This window comes from Brachyistius frenatus, unplaced genomic scaffold (genome assembly GCF_029030835.1).
Source record: "Brachyistius frenatus isolate BFR_SWC_R1_liver_20210118 unplaced genomic scaffold, ASM2903083v1 Contig_21, whole genome shotgun sequence".
Taxonomy (NCBI): domain Eukaryota; kingdom Metazoa; phylum Chordata; class Actinopteri; family Embiotocidae; genus Brachyistius; species Brachyistius frenatus.
Window position 1 is genome coordinate 2,843,918 of NW_027210620.1, and position 17,038 is coordinate 2,860,955.

The following is a 17,038-nucleotide window of genomic DNA, read 5'->3' on the forward strand; positions in this document are numbered from 1 at the left end:
GACATTGGAAACAGCAAAGAGGTGAAAAAAAAAAAACTGCCCATTGAAGCCTGATGGCCACATAAAGGAAAGCCATGGCCAAAATGTTCTTAGCCAAACTCTCCACGTCTAGGCTGAGTTTCCCTGGCTGCTTAACTCAAAATGAAATTAATGAATTTACGGTGACTTGACTGAGTGTGTTGCTTGCGGTGCGAACGTATGGTCAGGCCAGCTGCACTTCACAGCAGACGGGTGAGCAGGACTTTGCCTCTCGGTGCCATCCGAGCCATCGCACCCTGCCACAACAACAGCAGAAATATGTGCACGCAAAATCTGGGGAGGGGTGACATGCAGGCATCCTCCAGTGAAACGGTTTCGGCGCCAGGCGGAGCTACAGGCAAGGGCAGCTGGTGCCGGACAAGGCCTCTGCTGACATAGGTCGCGGCAAGACTACAGATGGCCGACCAGACACCGCGCTCAACGCCACCAGAGAGGAGGCGATGCCAAGTATATCCCCCCTGTAACCTCTTGGAGTTTGACTGAAGAACAGAGCACATTACGGTGCATTCATATGCAGAGCCCACAATGAGAGAAAAGTGCGTCGAATGTGGAAAAATTGGCTCGTTTCGATGACATCATGAAGATAATGTTCCTGCTTTTCTCAACAGTAATTCCATAAACGAAACCTGCAAATTTTAAGGTCATTTAAATTCCACTGAGCTGTTGCCAAGCCTTTGAAGCCAAAAAAAATTGCCTGTCGTCCTTTTACAATACAGGCTATTGAGCATGGCGCGGCCCACAGGGGTGGCCATAAATAAGAAATATCCTTCTGCAAACTGTTAATTGTAGGGAGCTGAGAACGAGATTAAATGAAGTGCTGCCCTTCTCTGACAAAACACACTTGCTGATTCGGCTACATGGCTGCCTGAGATACGAGCGCCCGGGCTGCAGTTTGTGTTTTCATTACAGTCAAACATTTTTAAAGTGTAGATTAATGCTCCTAATGAAGAGTTGGAACTTTGTTTTACCTCTCCTGCAGAGGAGTTGTTAACAAATGCTAATTTGCTCCCATTAAAAATTTGTCCCGGCTGCAGCTGCAACTTGGAGCTCTAATGATGACACATCCAGATTTAATGAGGAGAGCAGAACGGTCAAACGGCCAGATATGTTACATCCACCAAATCAAATCATACCTTTACAATATTTCAGCAGGTTTAAATACTTTGTTGCACATATGTAATTTTTGCATTGTTATCCGTTTGCCTTTATGGATGTTGATATGGTATACTGATGGAATATAATGCAATTATACATGAATATTTTCATGTACAAACCAAGCGGCAACCAGCAGTGACGTCACCCGTTGGTTTGTGAACGGCCGTTATGAAGCCTCCAGTTCAGACTTTGGCCGGCGCCATTTTGCTAGTCCCGAGCGGTCTGGAGCCGGCATTGGCCATATTTGGGCGAGCCGGGGAGGAGCGAGCGGTGGATCTGGTCGGATTGGAACTCCGGCGATACTAAGTCCCGCCCACCGATAGCCGTAACGTGACTGCACCACAGGCCTGTCAATCAAACAGACATGCTCCCCCTCCAAAACACAGCTTTTTTTTTTAAGTTTATTTCCAAATAATGACGGGGTTGTTTTCAGATGGACAGCCAGAAAACGAATAAGAAGGAGCGACTTTAGCTAACAACACCAAAATGATTCATGGAGAGATTTTATTAACTGAGAATTTAGTGAGAGAAGTTGAATGTCCATGGAGCCGGAGGCTTTTTGGAGGCGATGTCTGCTGGCACTCTGTGGCATTGCAGCTCAAGGCACTTCCGCATCGGCCTCATTTTTCAGAGCTGGAAGCCACGCTCACTTTTATATCCAGTCTGTGGTACAAAATAATGACCAAGTATCACCCACAGAAGAATCCCAGTTCTCGATGTTGGAGTCAGTAGTTCAGTCTTGATAGTTTTAATTAAATCTGAGTGTACCCAAAGGAGGTGAAAAAGCGAAATACAGTCTTTCTTTAAGAAAGTTAGGACTTCAGTCCACAGACAGCCTTGTCGTGTTTGCAGTCCTTTCACTATTCTTTCATTAAAAACGGCAACAATTAACATATTTACACTGACAACGGATCACCTGGTGGTCACCTTTAAGTCATGAACCCACAGAGGATTGTTAATCGGCTGCAGTTTGTCCCCTAGGCTCTGCTGAACTTTATGTCATCCTCCCAGTTGCAGCTTTTATGACCCGCAACATCTCTTGTTTTGGTTCGCGCTCACCTCTCTTGCCGTGTTGGTTTTGGCTGCAGTAGACAGATGTTACCTGTGAAAAGGCTTCTAAAAATCTATGTTACCTGCTCAGCATCAGCAGACACAAAGTTAGCGACTAAATGCTAAACAGAGTGGAGTATTTAGCAGCTGAATATCCAGATATTTTCCTCAGTATTTGGTATAGACCAAAAAAACAAGTAAAAGGAGAATGAACATACATCCATTAGGAGACAGAGACACAGATGTCCAAATGTATGCTTGTGTATAAACCATCTGCTGAATATATATATTTATTATCACCTTCAAAGTAGTTCTGGTAAATACATGTGATAAGTAGTTTACAGCTTGTTTCCACTTTGCTTAAGTGGACAAATGTGTCTCAACAGTTGCAAACTAGTTACAGTTTTGATTGCAATAGTTGTGTATGACACTGTTATAAGCAGTAGTAAATGACTGTCTCTTAAATCTGTTTATAATACTTATAATAGGGTGTTGTGTCCGAATAAAAATAAAGTATTGTGCAGCTAAAATGATTTCAGTTGTCGAAAAAACGAGCAAATGCAATTGGTATGAAAGTTTAAAAGTGAGAGTGAATTTAGAGCGCATGGAAACGGGTTAGAGCAAAAAAGTTCATCTGAAGTTTATTTACAGTTTATTCCCAGGAAAACATACTTAAGGATGCGCTGATGCTTTTCCATTTGTCTCTTGTGAGCCTTCATTTACACTCCACCACATCTGAAGGATAATCACTTGCATTCAAAAAAATCTGATGAGTGCCAGAGCCCACAATACAAGTATTTAGACGTGGTACCACCTGACCTTCATATTTACTTCTTTTGTTATGCTGCCACTGGTACAAAAAGTGAAGGATTGTAACACTGCCGAAGAGTCTTGATGTTGATTTTTTTTATTTGTTTGGTTGCCCATTCTGAGGAGACAGTGATATCCAATTGCATTGTGGATAGAAAGCTTTTGTAAATAGCCTGCGGAGCTGCGTTCCATCGCGAGGAGGATGCTTTTCAAAACAGTCATGCAGAGTGGGTTTTATATCACCCTGGCGCTAACCTTACCAATCAAATTGGATTAAGAGCAGACAGAGATTGATCTATTCTGCGCCTGACAGCTCGCTGTGTTTGACCAGATTAGTTTCAACTCTGTGCAGCTGTATACTAACATAGAAAGAAATGAAATCCTGTCATTGCAGTTGAAGTGTTACCCTGTCTGTCACAAACAGCAGACACCCCCCCCCCCCCGGACAATAAGAAATTCCACTTATACATCATCCGATGTCGGCTGTGCCCCGGCACACAGGGAGTTTTCTCTCTTTGCAAATTACCCAGCTTCCCGGTGCAGGTGACTGAGGGCCAACTGAGAAATGACTCAATTTGCATGTTCGTTAATTGTATCATTGCTCCAGGCTTTCTAATAGTCAATGAATTGTCCAAGAACAGAGTTTGGAGGGAATAAAAAATGGTTAGAGCTGCAAAGCATATAGCCTACTATTTGTACTGGAATGAGGTTTGCTGCAGGTAAGAGGAAAAGGCCCCGCTGTGAAAGGCTGGGGTATTGAAGTTAGATAAGATGTATGAGCTACACAGTCTTTCTTCCAAGACCATACCTACCCAAGTAAAATAGGTATTCTCAAGCATATATGAATACCATGTTTTTTAAATGAAGCACGTCAAAGTTGTTAAAAGTGCCTCGAGCAACAGAACCCAATTAATTAGCACCAGTCAAGGCAAAATAGGGGAAAGGTTAGCCACAGAAAGATGGAGTTTATGTGGCTATACAGGATTATTTTCACCTCTTGGATGATTTTCAACTCAAAAACATGATAAGTTACATGACTGAACTGTCATCGTTAATTAAAGAGCTGTCCATGTCCATGTTGGTGATGAATGGATGGATGAATGGAGAAAAAGTCGTTGTGCTAGTTTGGACTGATGCTATCAGGCTTATGACCTGAAATCACATTCATGTTTTTGGCCACTTAAAACAGTAAGCAGTAAACACAAAATTCGGAAGATAAGAAAGCGATCATGTCAGCCAACAGTTGCCTATATCGTTGCACATTTGCAGACTCCGAGTAACAATAGCAATTTACTCGTAGTTTTGGTCACCACCAACTCCGAAATCCAAATTTTGGTGTTGCATCTAACTGTTTTCTTTAGGTTAAGGATAACATCATTCATCCATCCATCCATCCAACCATCCAACCATCCATTATCTATACCCGCTTTATCCTGAACAGGGTCACGGGGGGGGGGGGGGGGGGGCTGAATCCTATCCCAGCTCACTTTGGGCGCAGGGTACACCCTGGACTATCACAGCCAGTCTTTCACAGACCGCATCATTCATTAAACAAATAATAATCATTTCAGTGCAGTACAACAAGCTGGAAACCGAGCACCAACGTATTATCAGCTTTAAGTTGTTCTGGCTATCAAGTTGTCGTCTGTTTACACAACTACCAGATAACGAGTTCCAATAGCATTTTTTTTTGGAGTTGTTTCTCTGATGATGTCCAACTTCCACTCTTCTTTTTTTTAGCTCTCCACCGACTCCTAAAGGAAATACTTCCTTATGTTCGGCATGCTACTCGTGAACCGCGTCTTGCCTGCTGTTTTGGTGCTGGGAAAATGGAGTTTTCCTGACAACAGCACGTGGTGTAGCGGAAAAAAACAGTTCAAAGCATTAAGAGTGAACCAAAACAGCCTCGTCAAACCAAAACAATAAGCTGAAAAAAACTAAAGTGCTCGTTGAAGCTGATGAAAACTGCAAAATCAGCCAAAAATTCTCTGCCAATTTGGATTCTTTCACTTCTTACATGGTCATGTGATCAAGTGAGCCACTTTTAGAATTGTCGAGGTCTGATTCAATATTTTAATAGTGTGTGAATTAAACACGATTGTCTAAGAACTTTCAAACAAAGAAGTCCATTCATATTCGAGAGCTGACTGTAAGTGCCTTAAGAGATTTCACCCTCTTGCTCTGTGCAACTATTGTTCAGAGAAGAAAAAGAAGAAAAAAAAATCCCTGAATAATGACTCGTGATTGTCATAAATAGAGAGGTGGTGTAAATGTCCCATTGACCAAAATGTATTTAGCATTTACAGCACTTCAAACAACCTTGGCTGGCAAAATTAGAGTTGTTCCTCCTCCTCCTCCTCCTTTTTATAGACGCTCGTTGCCGTCACTGTCTTCCCGAGTTGAATTCCAGTCCTGCACTGTGAGCCTTGACTCATAAAGCCAAAGGGCAGCCGCTGATTGAAAATGTGGGGGAAAATTAGGTTTATGTCTCTCTATCTTGGAGACGAGAGTCATATTTCATGATGCAGGTGGAAAAGGCGAATGTCCCGCATGACATTTAATTTGCTTATGGCCTCTATTAAATCTAATTTCCGCCACTGTTCTTTTACCGTCAAATCAGAAAAAATAAATAAAAATGTGACTGCAGTTTGTCTTTGTGGAGCAGAATAGTTTCAGCCTCCGACAACAGTTCACAAAAGCGCACAAATTTATGGCCGGCTGCACGGCTGAGATGTTCCACGGCTGACGATACAAATAGAGGCATTGATTTACAAATAGAAGGGGATTTATTTTATTTCTTTCTCAGTTGTTGCCATTGCTTTCACAGGCAGACAGACACATTCTGAGACAAGATATAAATGGAAAGAAACCATGAGGCAATTATTTGCACCTTGCAGTAAGTGGCAGCAACACCATTGGAAAAAGGTGTATCGGGTTACCTTTCCTCTGTTCTGTTTCAGTGAGCAGCTTCTCCAGCCTTTCCTCAGGCCCGTCGAGCTGCCTTGGCAACAATCAGAGCGGAGTGGCTGAGGCATGGCGAAGAGAAATGTACAGTGGTGGAGTGGTAGGAAATTACAAAAGGAATCAATTCAATGAGTTCCCTCCCTCCATGGAAAAATGTCTATAAATCAGGCAGGTGGCCAGAGCCAAACAACAACCTTTTAAAGAGGCTGTCTACCAAGGCACAGTGCATTACAGAGCCAGGGAGAGCTCAGGAATATGGCTACTTCTGCACTTAATCCTTTTCTTTCTGAACCCAACACTGTCCACAGCACGACCTTGGTGCTTTTTTTTTTTTTCCACTGATCTCGTCCGTATTTCTTTATTATTGTCAAGAGATCAGGATTCGGTGTTGTTACACGTTAAAAGGCAAAGCATGCCAGGGTTTCGTTTTTTTTTTAATGCCAGAACAGCAACGTGTTTAACTCCAAAAGGAGACATCCACCCTTTTGAAAAATGTGACACCTATTTTGACACGAGCACGTTGGCGGCATGAAAGCGGAAATGAAGACTTATCTGTCTTCTGCTCCTAACTTACAAAAAGCAGTACTGTAGAAGCTGTAATCATTTTTTAAAGAGTGGGTTTTGAGGCACCAGGTCATCATTTTTTTTTTTTTTACTCTAAAAGCAGTTTGCAGACTGCGTTTCCAGGACAAAACTCTTTGAGATTTTTTTTTTTTCCCGACAACAAATGTCAAATCCCCCTAAAACAATTATTTTTTGCCAATTACATTCCCAGCACCTATCACTTCCTGTGCCGTCGTTGCATGTTTCTCCTCATGACACTATCACCTCACGAGATGAGAAGCTTAATGGAGATTGTAAATATCCTTAAAGGCAAGGTCAGCAGGAAAAAAAAAAACACTGATGGAATAAATTATTGTCCTGCTCCAATGAAAACAACATGAAGTATAACATTAAGGAGCGGTGAAACAGCTCCATGACCAGCGCCCAACTCTTGATTTATCTGACAAGAGAGGCAATCTGAGGCCTCTACCGCTGATTTGTCATGTCCCCCGTGACCCGTCCACCGACATCAATATGGGACGGGTGTCGGACCCGGGGTTCAAACTACCGTTAGGCGGTCATTGTGGAGCTCATTTGTGTTCGCGCATGCGTGTCGGTACGCCGGCACCGCATTCATTTTTCGTGTCTGCTGCTGATAAATGTCACGGCCACTTGAGGGATGGCGAGCAGCGGTTTATTCCCACGTGTCGAAACAATGCACCGATGCAGCACTGACAACATGAATTGTCATGCATCTGTCGTGGATGATGATACTCAAGGAAGTAGCTTTAGAGTTTTGTTGACGTAATGCTAGTTAGTATGATCTCAGACTCCGGTTTTAATGGCTGCCTGACAGAGAATATATCCTCTGAAAACATCACGTGGCTGCTGTGGTTTCCAGAGTAACTGGACAGCTTCCTTCTGAAGGTTCAGAAGAAGCAACCTTACAACAGAGTGTAGTCATTATTCAGTTTGTGAATTAAATCTTCTCGCTGTGTTTACGACATAATCTTACGCCATATAATTTGTTGAACAAACCCATTATAGTGCAGCACTTCACAATAAAACGTCATTTTGTAATTGTGAAGAGACTGAGGCCACACAATGTCGAAGTGGGTTGAGCTGGAGGAATCCACAGCCTCTTGCAATTGAAAATTATGCTGGATAAAGGGGGAAGAAAAAGAAAAGGACTGCTGGTGAGAAAATGTGTGTGTGAGTGTGCGCACGATATTCCAACAACATCAGCGTTACCTTGGTTACTAATCCTATTTACCGAGGATTGGATCCATTATTCAGGTTCTTCGTCTCAAAGCTGAATAGTTGTTATCACCGTGTGTCAGGGACAGACTCGGAGCAGGAAAATATTGAATATTCAATGTTTCTCTTTACAATATTTCACAGTATTTAATGCAGTAAGTGTAATCCATTCTGGAATATAAACTGTAATGAAAACCTGGATTTTTACCGTCGTAAAAATGAAATCATGGCCTGGAATTGTGAAGAATATCAAAGGAAAAGCAACGAGAAACATACAGTATCTGTGTATCTATCTATTTATCTGCTACACAATAACTGTAATTAAATATGCAACTATAACCGTGCATCCTTTCCACGGGGTAGACATCATTTCGCTGATCCTGCGGCTAATCATCTTCCATAGAAACAAACATTGAAACGATGAAAAGGTCACTTAGAAATAATTGCTCGGGAGGCCTACAAAAGCTGAGGCTAATGTACACTGATAACTTGACGGCACAAAAATGTCGGAATAAAACTGTAACATGAATTACAGCCTACGCATTCTGTGATCAGTGAAATGGCACACAAAGCATTAGGGACGCAACAATATGGGTATTGAGATAGCAAAGCTTTCCCACTGACAGCTCCTGTTTGTGGTTTCTCACAAAGCAGAGAAAACCACTGCGACATTCATATTGTTGCTCCTTCTAATGCTCCACTCAGCCATCAGTGGGAGCGTTTCAACCATGCACAATGTGGCTTAGGTAAGCAGCTGACTGGCCAGTGACCTTTACTCGATATTCGTCACGTACCGAAGAGTCAACCTTCAACAACAAAAGCCTCCGTCAACAAAAAAAAACAAAAAAAGTGTATTTAAATTGATTGATTTACATTTCATTAGAAAAAGTGCTAACCTTATGTTTCATGGAGCCCCAAAGTGTTCAACGTGAAATATATAAATTCAAACATTTGAGGTGAATAATCATATAAATAGCTGACAGTGAAATTTAAGTAGCTGTTGAAACTTATCTCATTAACATGAAAGAAAATGTATCCTTCTTAATTTAGGCTAACACGTGTCATTCTTATTGAATTGTAACATTTTATATTTCAAAATTTCCTAATCAGAAGTCTGTTTTTATTATATTGAATTATTTTAATTTTTTTTGTCACGTCACATTATATTTCATAATGTCACTTTTCATGATAGTGGACTTGTCACCTGCCAATCAATCACATGCCGCCAGCTTCAGGCGGAGTAACGGGCCGCATTCATTCTTAGCAGCAGGTTGCTTGTTAACCAGCTAGCTCCCGTCGCTAAAGGAACCAAAGAAGAAGGCTGTGTGTTTTTCCTCTTCAGAGTTGTGTCTTTGTCTGAGAAACATAATTAAAATACCACGCTGCCAATTTTACCCTGAATGTATTCAGCTAAGCTAAGCTAAGAAGCATGTGTAGCCTTGCTGTCTTTAAAAAAAAAAAAAAACTAAGATCAGCAAACTGCCTCATGCAGAATTACCATAGACTGCACATATAAGAGATAAATAAAGGGAATTACTTTGGAATTTTGCCGTGCTATATTGAAGCGAACTGTCCTGTTTTTCTACACGTTTATGTAGAGTTGTGATATTAAAGTTGTTTTTTTATTCCAGAAAGAGGCATAGCTCTGAAAAGCAAGAACAATGTACATTTACAGGTTGGTGTCAAGTCCACTGTCATGAAATGAAATTTGAATGTGTATTAATAATTCCTGAAATGAATTTGTCAATTGTGTCATTCTAGTGTTTCTAATTTATTCACATGATTACATATTTTCTAATCTCGTGATGTATCAATTTAATATTGCACACTTTGGGACTTTCTTTTAGGAGCGGAATTAGCCGGAGTTGGCCTGTCCGACCTCTAAAGCTCTTCCCCTCCTCCCCCCTCTGTCTGTGTCCCAGGAGGGCAACTGGAGGAGAATGACTGGTAAAATCCAGACCAGCAACGTGACCAACAAGAATGACCCTCGTTCCCTCAACTCCAGAGTCTTTATCGGCAACCTCAACACAGCCATCGTCAAGAAGACCGACATAGAGGTCATCTTCGCCAAGTACGGCAAGATAGTGGGTTGCTCCGTGCACAAGGGTTACGCCTTCGTCCAGTACATCAGCGAAAGGAACGCCCGAGCGGCTGTGGCGGGAGAGAATTCCCGCATTATCGCTGGACAACCTCTTGGTGAGTGTTCATTTTCTTTGCCCACCCCCCCCTCCTCCTCCGAGATATTTTCCGTAGCGCTCGCACTGCAGATGTCATTAGGAACTTATGAAGGGCCAGTAAGATACCGTCTATACTGCACTTCACAAAAAACTTTCCCCTTGAAATACAAAATGTTTTCGTTAAGCTTGATCTTTGCTGGAGGGATGGATTGTCTCTCTCGGGAACAAAAAAATGCCTCGGGCATCTCTCAGACTTTTGGTTTAGACCCTCGGTTGGCTCTTAAATGCTGAAGTGTCAGTGTTTGTTGTCATGCTGTTTTGGAGAAAATCCCCACTGAATCCGTTAACTGATCCATTTGTGGATGCTTGCGCAGTTTGATTTTAACATTTACAGAGCAGCAACTTGCAAAAAGCGTCAAAGTTCTTGTGACATACTATTTAGAGCAGAGCAGAATGTGTTAAGTGGCTTGAGATGCAGCTACAATATGCTGTGCGAGCACTGATTCTCCACTGTGCGTGCACTTTGTAGTGGGTTGGTTTTGCGGAGGTTGACTGTGAAAAGCTTTGGTATTCACATCTTGTTTTGCTCGTGGCTGGGAGGCAAAATATTTCAGAGATTGGAAAATGTGAGTCACAAGGTAACTTTCCAGACAATTTGAATTAATTTAGCCAAGCATTGTCAAAAACTCCTTGTGCAGACTTGTGTGACTCCCAGAAGCAAACAAAGCTACCATTTAAGTGTGAATGTGGAGTTAGCTTTGTGTGTGAAGGCCGTTGTCTCTGGCCTTATCTTGTTAAAGCATCTTTGTGAAGCCTTGGAATGAATTGCAAAGATACAACAGGGAATATTCCTCGACACTACAGCTATAAAACATAATTTTAAAAGGATCGTGACTGGATAGTACAACCCACTCTCAATCCCAGGGCATTAAATACTGCAGTACATATAAGAACCAAACCTACTTGGTTCAGGAAAAGATCAGGGTTTGGTTTTAAAATATATAATTTATGTAAGTAACAAATGTTATTTCCAGCCTGGTATCCTGCCAAAGCATGTAATTGTCTGGTAGTCCCCTGGAAGACATCGTGTCAATGTGACTTTTTGCCTCCATATACATGTATATCCTTCGGGGACCAGGGTTTGAGTACGTGAGAAAACAACATGGACTTCTTTAAAGATATCTTTTCCAAACCATGACCAAGTGGTTTTTGGTACCTAAACTAAAGGCACCTTACTTTTCCACGCCTAGGCGAGGTAAAACACGGCACTGACATGGTGTCCCACTCTGGACCCACAAGTATATAACGATCCAGCCACCCAGTTAATGGATTTTTTTTATTATTTTTTTGTCCGCACGCCTAACAAAGAAGATGTTCCCTCTGAAATGAGATTTTATTATTGAAGCTTTCTAAAAAATATAGCAAAAATTAAGATATTTTGCATCTTACAATTTATCCATCACGATAAAACATCAAGATCAAGTAATGATGATCTCTCTTTGTCTGATTAATGGGAGCTAATGTGTTTTTGCTCTTGAAGTCGTTCATTAGATTGATATTTGGTATAATGGATGTCGTAATCAGTGAATAAGCAGAAAAACACACCATTTATTAAAAACCCTTTCGCAACTACGTTAGTCACCAGGCAGTCAAAAACCATCATTGAGCACTTTACCATATCCATAATAAGAATGCCAGTGTTTTATTTGTGACTCCGCAAATGGTTTGACTCTCTTCATGTGCGATTGCTTGTTTTTGGTCGAGAAAGCAAACATAATCGAAAGTATTTTCATTACTCTAGAGTTCATTTCACACCGACCCCGAAGCAAGGCAATCCAGCCCTCGCCACTATCGCTCAATCTACAAGTCATGTGGCGGGTGTGGGACTGGGAGATACGTCCTTAATTGACAATTAAGGCCACCCTCAGTCTCATCCTCCCAAGCTGATGCTTTTTTATATTAACATGGCAGAGAAATGAATCAGTCACATAATGATGTAGAGTTGAGGAATGACCTCCGCGAAGGATCGGGCTTCCTGTTTGAAAACGTTTCATTAACGTGTTATTACCTGCGAGCTGATTTCACGTCAGTTTGAGAGGGAAGCCGCCGGTGCCTGTGTTTACCGTGATCGCCCGGCTCAAGTATAAAAAGGTGCAAAACCCGTTGTTGAGGAGGGACATTTGAAAAGCATGCTTTTCGCAAGGCAGTGGCCACTGGAAAAGAGGTCAGTGGAATAATCAAATCATACTCCGGCTGCACAGATCCCCTTCAGTTTCTCAGACACACTGGTGAAGACTAATCTGTGTACTCAATGGTACACAAGGATCAAAGGTCATAGCCTGCCGCCACCACTGGAGATGAGACTGTCACTGTGCGCGCGTGTGTGTGTGTGTGTGTGTGTGTGTGTGTGTGTGTGTGTGTGTGTGTGTGTGTGTGTGTGTGTGTGTGTGTGTGTGTGTGTGTGTGTGTGTGTGTGTGTGTGTGTGGATGTAAAACAGCTGATGAACGAATGCAAAAAAAATTTATAATAACACAGCTGGCAGCACCTTCCTCCCCTTTCTGCTGAATGAAAAATGGATGCCCCATTACCCAATCAAATATGAATATGAGTTCATGAGATCATATCTAGGATCTCTAGGAGCACTGCAATTATTGCTAAATAACAGTACGTGTGATGCTACTCTGAAAGGCAGGCTGCATCTCAATTCGATCCAGAGTTACCAGCACAAAGAATAATTTCCTAAAAGCACTTCACATGAGCAAAGATGAATATTCAGAAAGTCAGAGCAGACGTGAAGAATTTTGCGTCATTGTCTGCCTTTCCATGGAAATGAAACACTTAAAATGTATCTCAATAAACAGGCAATGATGTGTGTCAATCAATGATAGAGCTCTGTAATTTTCCTGCTAATATAAAAAGTAGAAACTTACGAAAAAGCACATTATTTGTCCAAATATGAAATATTTGACTGTTGTCATGGAAATGTCTCACCATCCTCAATAAATATTTTGAATATTTATCAGCTGAATAGCATTTCAACGTCCTGTGTGTGGGACTATAGTGTCAGTCAACACCAAACACTCAAAGATCTATTTTTGCTTTCTGGCATCTAGTTAACAAGTAATTACAATATTACAGGACACTGAACTAAAGACAAACTACATGACAACATCAATCAAACAATTTGTGAATGACACTGTAACTCAAAGGAGGAGCAGCATTTTTCCTCACACACTTTAGTTGTTGTTGTTGTTGTTTTTACTGAAGAAGCATCTGTGCTTTTCAGAATTAGTTTTAATATTTGTGACCATAAGTAGGTCTTAATGGAACACTCGTTTTAATTTACAGTAAAAATCCAGTAAAACATTTTAAAATGTGGCTTTAGTATGCATATAACGGAGTCGGAGTATATATCTTTTATTTTGCTTTTATGCCTTTTACAAGGTGCCGAAACACTGAAGACCATGCTGTTGTTGTTATGTAGTATTCTGTTTTAGCAGTTATTATACAAGAACTCGTGTTCCTGTTACCAACTCCTGAGGGAAATATCTGGCCCACTAGGTGCAATAATGCCACACCAGCTAGCTGCATCTTTCTTCCGTTTGGTGCTGGACAGGTAGTTTACAGTGGTTTTCACTAAATACAGGAGCCTGAAAACAACTCCGATGAGCTTGTGGTCTGAACAAAAACAGTAAAGTCGTGGTCCATAAATTAGTAAGTCAACTAATTAAATGTGCCATAAAACCGAGGGAAACTGCAGAGGTAATATTAATTGTCAGTATTAGTGACCCCCTATTCGCATTACCAAAAGATATCTCATCTGCTGTTAATATAAAAAATACTGATTACAGCAGTTTTTTTGTGTACTCATTGTTCAATATATTGAAATCCTGCTCAAAATGATTGAATTGTATTGGACTCAAGGTGCTCTCCATGGTGCTGAAACCTTCAAATCCTTTTTGTTTCTTTCAGCCCCAGAACTCGTTTGAATTTCTCTACAATCACAAAAGAATCACTTACAACCGCATGAGGATTAAGATCATCTGAAGTCAGCTGCTCTACTGCGACATCAAGGGCACGCTAAGTGCAAAAATCTGTGCGTTTCACTTGTTGTTGTTGTTGTTGTTGTTGTTGTGCGTTCCCTTCCCTCTAGCTAAAAGCTGAGTGGGGGAGTTCCTCGCGACACGGTGACATGATGATTGCTGGCATCCATGAACCCTCAAATGCATCTGTGCCGTTTCCTTCTTCTCCCACTGAGATCCATGTGCTGTCTCTCGATGGCCGCGCTCTTCAGCGGACGCGGCGGGGTGTCGTGATGACAACGAGTGACAGATTTGTTTTGCCCTGAGCTGTCCCAGCGTTCCCCGGTGCCTCCAGATCCTGTGGATGCTGTGCTCCCTAATCCATAAGGCACACCGAAAATAACCTTTCCTTCTTAACATTTACTGCCATGTATTGCAGTTGAAATGAAACCAAAGTTTTGGGAACTTTTCAGAGGTTTTATGAAAAGCTCATTGTGTAATTGTTAGTGATGCATATCACTCTTGCCCTTTATGCCGAAAGATGAATATCTATCTTTTCTCGTTATTCTCATCTACGGAGGTGGTTGTTTCAACTGTGTCCTGAGGTGGCACAGTGTGCTTGTGTGTGTGTGTGTGTGTGTGTGTGTGTGTGTGTGTGTGTGTGTGTGTGTGTGTGTGTGTGTGTGTGTGTGTGTGTGTGTGTGTGTGTGTGTGTGTGTGTGTGTGTGTGTGTGTGTGTGTGTGTGTCTGCCTGCCTGGAGGCAGCAGATGCCCGTGATTGGCAGGTGATGATTGAAGCCCTGATGGAAAAGAACAATGAAAGAATAACATCCTATATTTTTCTAAGAGAGGCCACGTAGGAAGATGCAAGCTGCTGTGCAACCTGGGAGCAGAGGAGAAGAGGAGATGGGCAGAGAGAGGTTGATAGCAGAGAGAGGCCAAACTAACAACATCTCGGGAGAGTCTGTCCGGCAGCGAGTACACCTGATAATCTTTCTTCCGTTGGCTCCTGTTTGGAGGAGCCTGACCCTCCCTGAAGAGATCTGCATTACCTTCCACCTGGAAGTTTCATGGTGAAGGTCCATCCCATTACAATATTAATGACCACAGTGAAGGATAATGTGTGATGGATCACCAATCATACTGCCTCCAAATGGCATTGGCAAGAGTTAGGCACATAAATAATAAAGTGATTTAGATGCAAAATCCATCCTAAGCGGATTACAAAGGCAGTGGCACTGCAATCAATCGTCATTTTGAGCCAACATGATGCATAGCAAGCAGCACGGGACACAGAAAGTAAACTACTCTGGGAAGGAGAGGAATGAGCATGGACAGGTAGAAGGCGAGTGTGCATGGAGTACCGCTTAACACGTGGCCAAGTAATTGTATGGATCCACTTGAATGTCGGATTTTACTTTCTTTTCTTTTTTCTTTTTTTTTTACTCCTGTAGATAATTGGCCAATTAAAGGTGATGTGATGTTGTCGTGGAATATTTAAAGTACACGTATAACAGATTTCATTTCTCTCAAAGTCCCGTTTACAATTTACAATTCTGGGCTGTCCCATCCGCTGTGTTCACGGCGAGAGAAGTCCATTGATTGCCGGTTCAGAGCTTCTCGAATAAAAGATGGAACAAGTGACAAAATTCTCCCGGTGTCTGAAATTTAGGACCAAAGTTTTATAATGCGACTGCTGCCGTGACCCCCATTTACACACCAACCCATTTATATACGGCGTGATGCAGGATCCACTGACGGTCGAACTAAAAATATTTTTCCTTGGAAGTCACTCTGCAAAATCAGCATAACTAACGAGAGTCTAAAAGCCTTTTCGTGTTTACTGCTGATTAGCAAACGATAGCATGCGAACATTTATGTTGTTAGTTTGCCATGCTGACATGCTAAGCAAAGATTGCCAGAGATAATGAACGTTGTAGTCGCTTATCGTTGGCTCGTTGGCATTGTCACAGTCTCACAGAATAGTTAGCGTGGCTGTACAGTCGGTCTTGTTTATTTCTATTGACGTCGTTGCGCTGCAACTCAGCAAGCATTCACCGTAAGGCCTCACATGGCTCAAAACTGATATCTTGCAGAGAGATTTTTGTGAGTGTATGGGTCATCTTAAATTCAAAATTTGGTGTCGGTTCCCCCAATTAAAAGTGTGAAGGTTTTTCTCCCCATTTAGTGCAGAGATTCAAAGAAACTCACACAGACAAAATATGGAGGCACACGAGGCTATAAAGCCAATTACAACTCGTCCACTTAATACATGGGACTCCTTGAATTCACTGAATATGACGGGCTTAGCGTTGTAAGTGAATATCCTGGGGGTGGGGGTGGGGTGGGGGATTTTTTTTTTTTTTTTTTTTACATTTTTTTTTCTTTAATGTCTATCCAAACCGATCCTTCTTGCGTCTTCTCCACCTGGCTGCTGTAATTCTCTCCATCATTCACCATTAGTATTCACAGGCTTCGCTCATGGCTTTTGAAATTTGCATAGATAATTCCAACTATGTCTACAATAACTGCACAGCTCACTAACTTTATTTTGCGAGCCAGGTTTGGACGCAGTCATGAGTGAGAGGCCCCCGCGGGCATTGCAGTATGCAACGAGATGGGCCAATTCCTCCTGATCCACTGGACTGAGGCTTGCCAAAGCTATCCCCCATAAGGCCCTCTCTGTATCTTTCATGTCCCAGTGTTTGCTTCTGAGGCTGTAAGAATATTCGCCGGGTCTGAGCGTGTGCGGATGTGAGGCCCTACAGTGTGTATGATCGCAGATGGAAAAAGCATTTGAAAAATCCAGCTTTCCGTAAAAGGGGCTTCTAATGCGGGCAGAAACACTTCACGCAAATATGTAATATCAACATGAAATCTATTTTCGTTCTCCGAGTCTCCCTCTCCGTCTTCCTCTCCGTACCTTCCCGTGCCCTTGTGGATGATTAGAATGCGCCCCGGCCGTCCGTCTCCTCCCTCATTAATCACGCTCCGAGAGACCGGGCCGGACGTTCGATGCA

At 42.1% G+C, this 17,038-nt stretch overlaps 1 protein-coding gene across 12 annotated transcripts in view; it reads left to right on the forward strand.

Moving 5' to 3' along the window:
• The window catches only part of LOC138619780 (RNA-binding Raly-like protein), a 97,993-nt gene that overhangs the window by 32,498 nt on the left and 48,457 nt on the right, over nt 1–17,038 (forward strand). For all 12 annotated transcript variants that reach the window (XM_069696540.1, XM_069696535.1, XM_069696542.1 and 9 more), the window contains one exon: nt 9,741–10,014. In XM_069696540.1, the coding sequence (XP_069552641.1) occupies nt 9,759–10,014 (256 nt within the window). In that variant the 5' untranslated portion in view covers nt 9,741–9,758. The remainder of the gene's footprint in view (nt 1–9,740; nt 10,015–17,038) is intronic.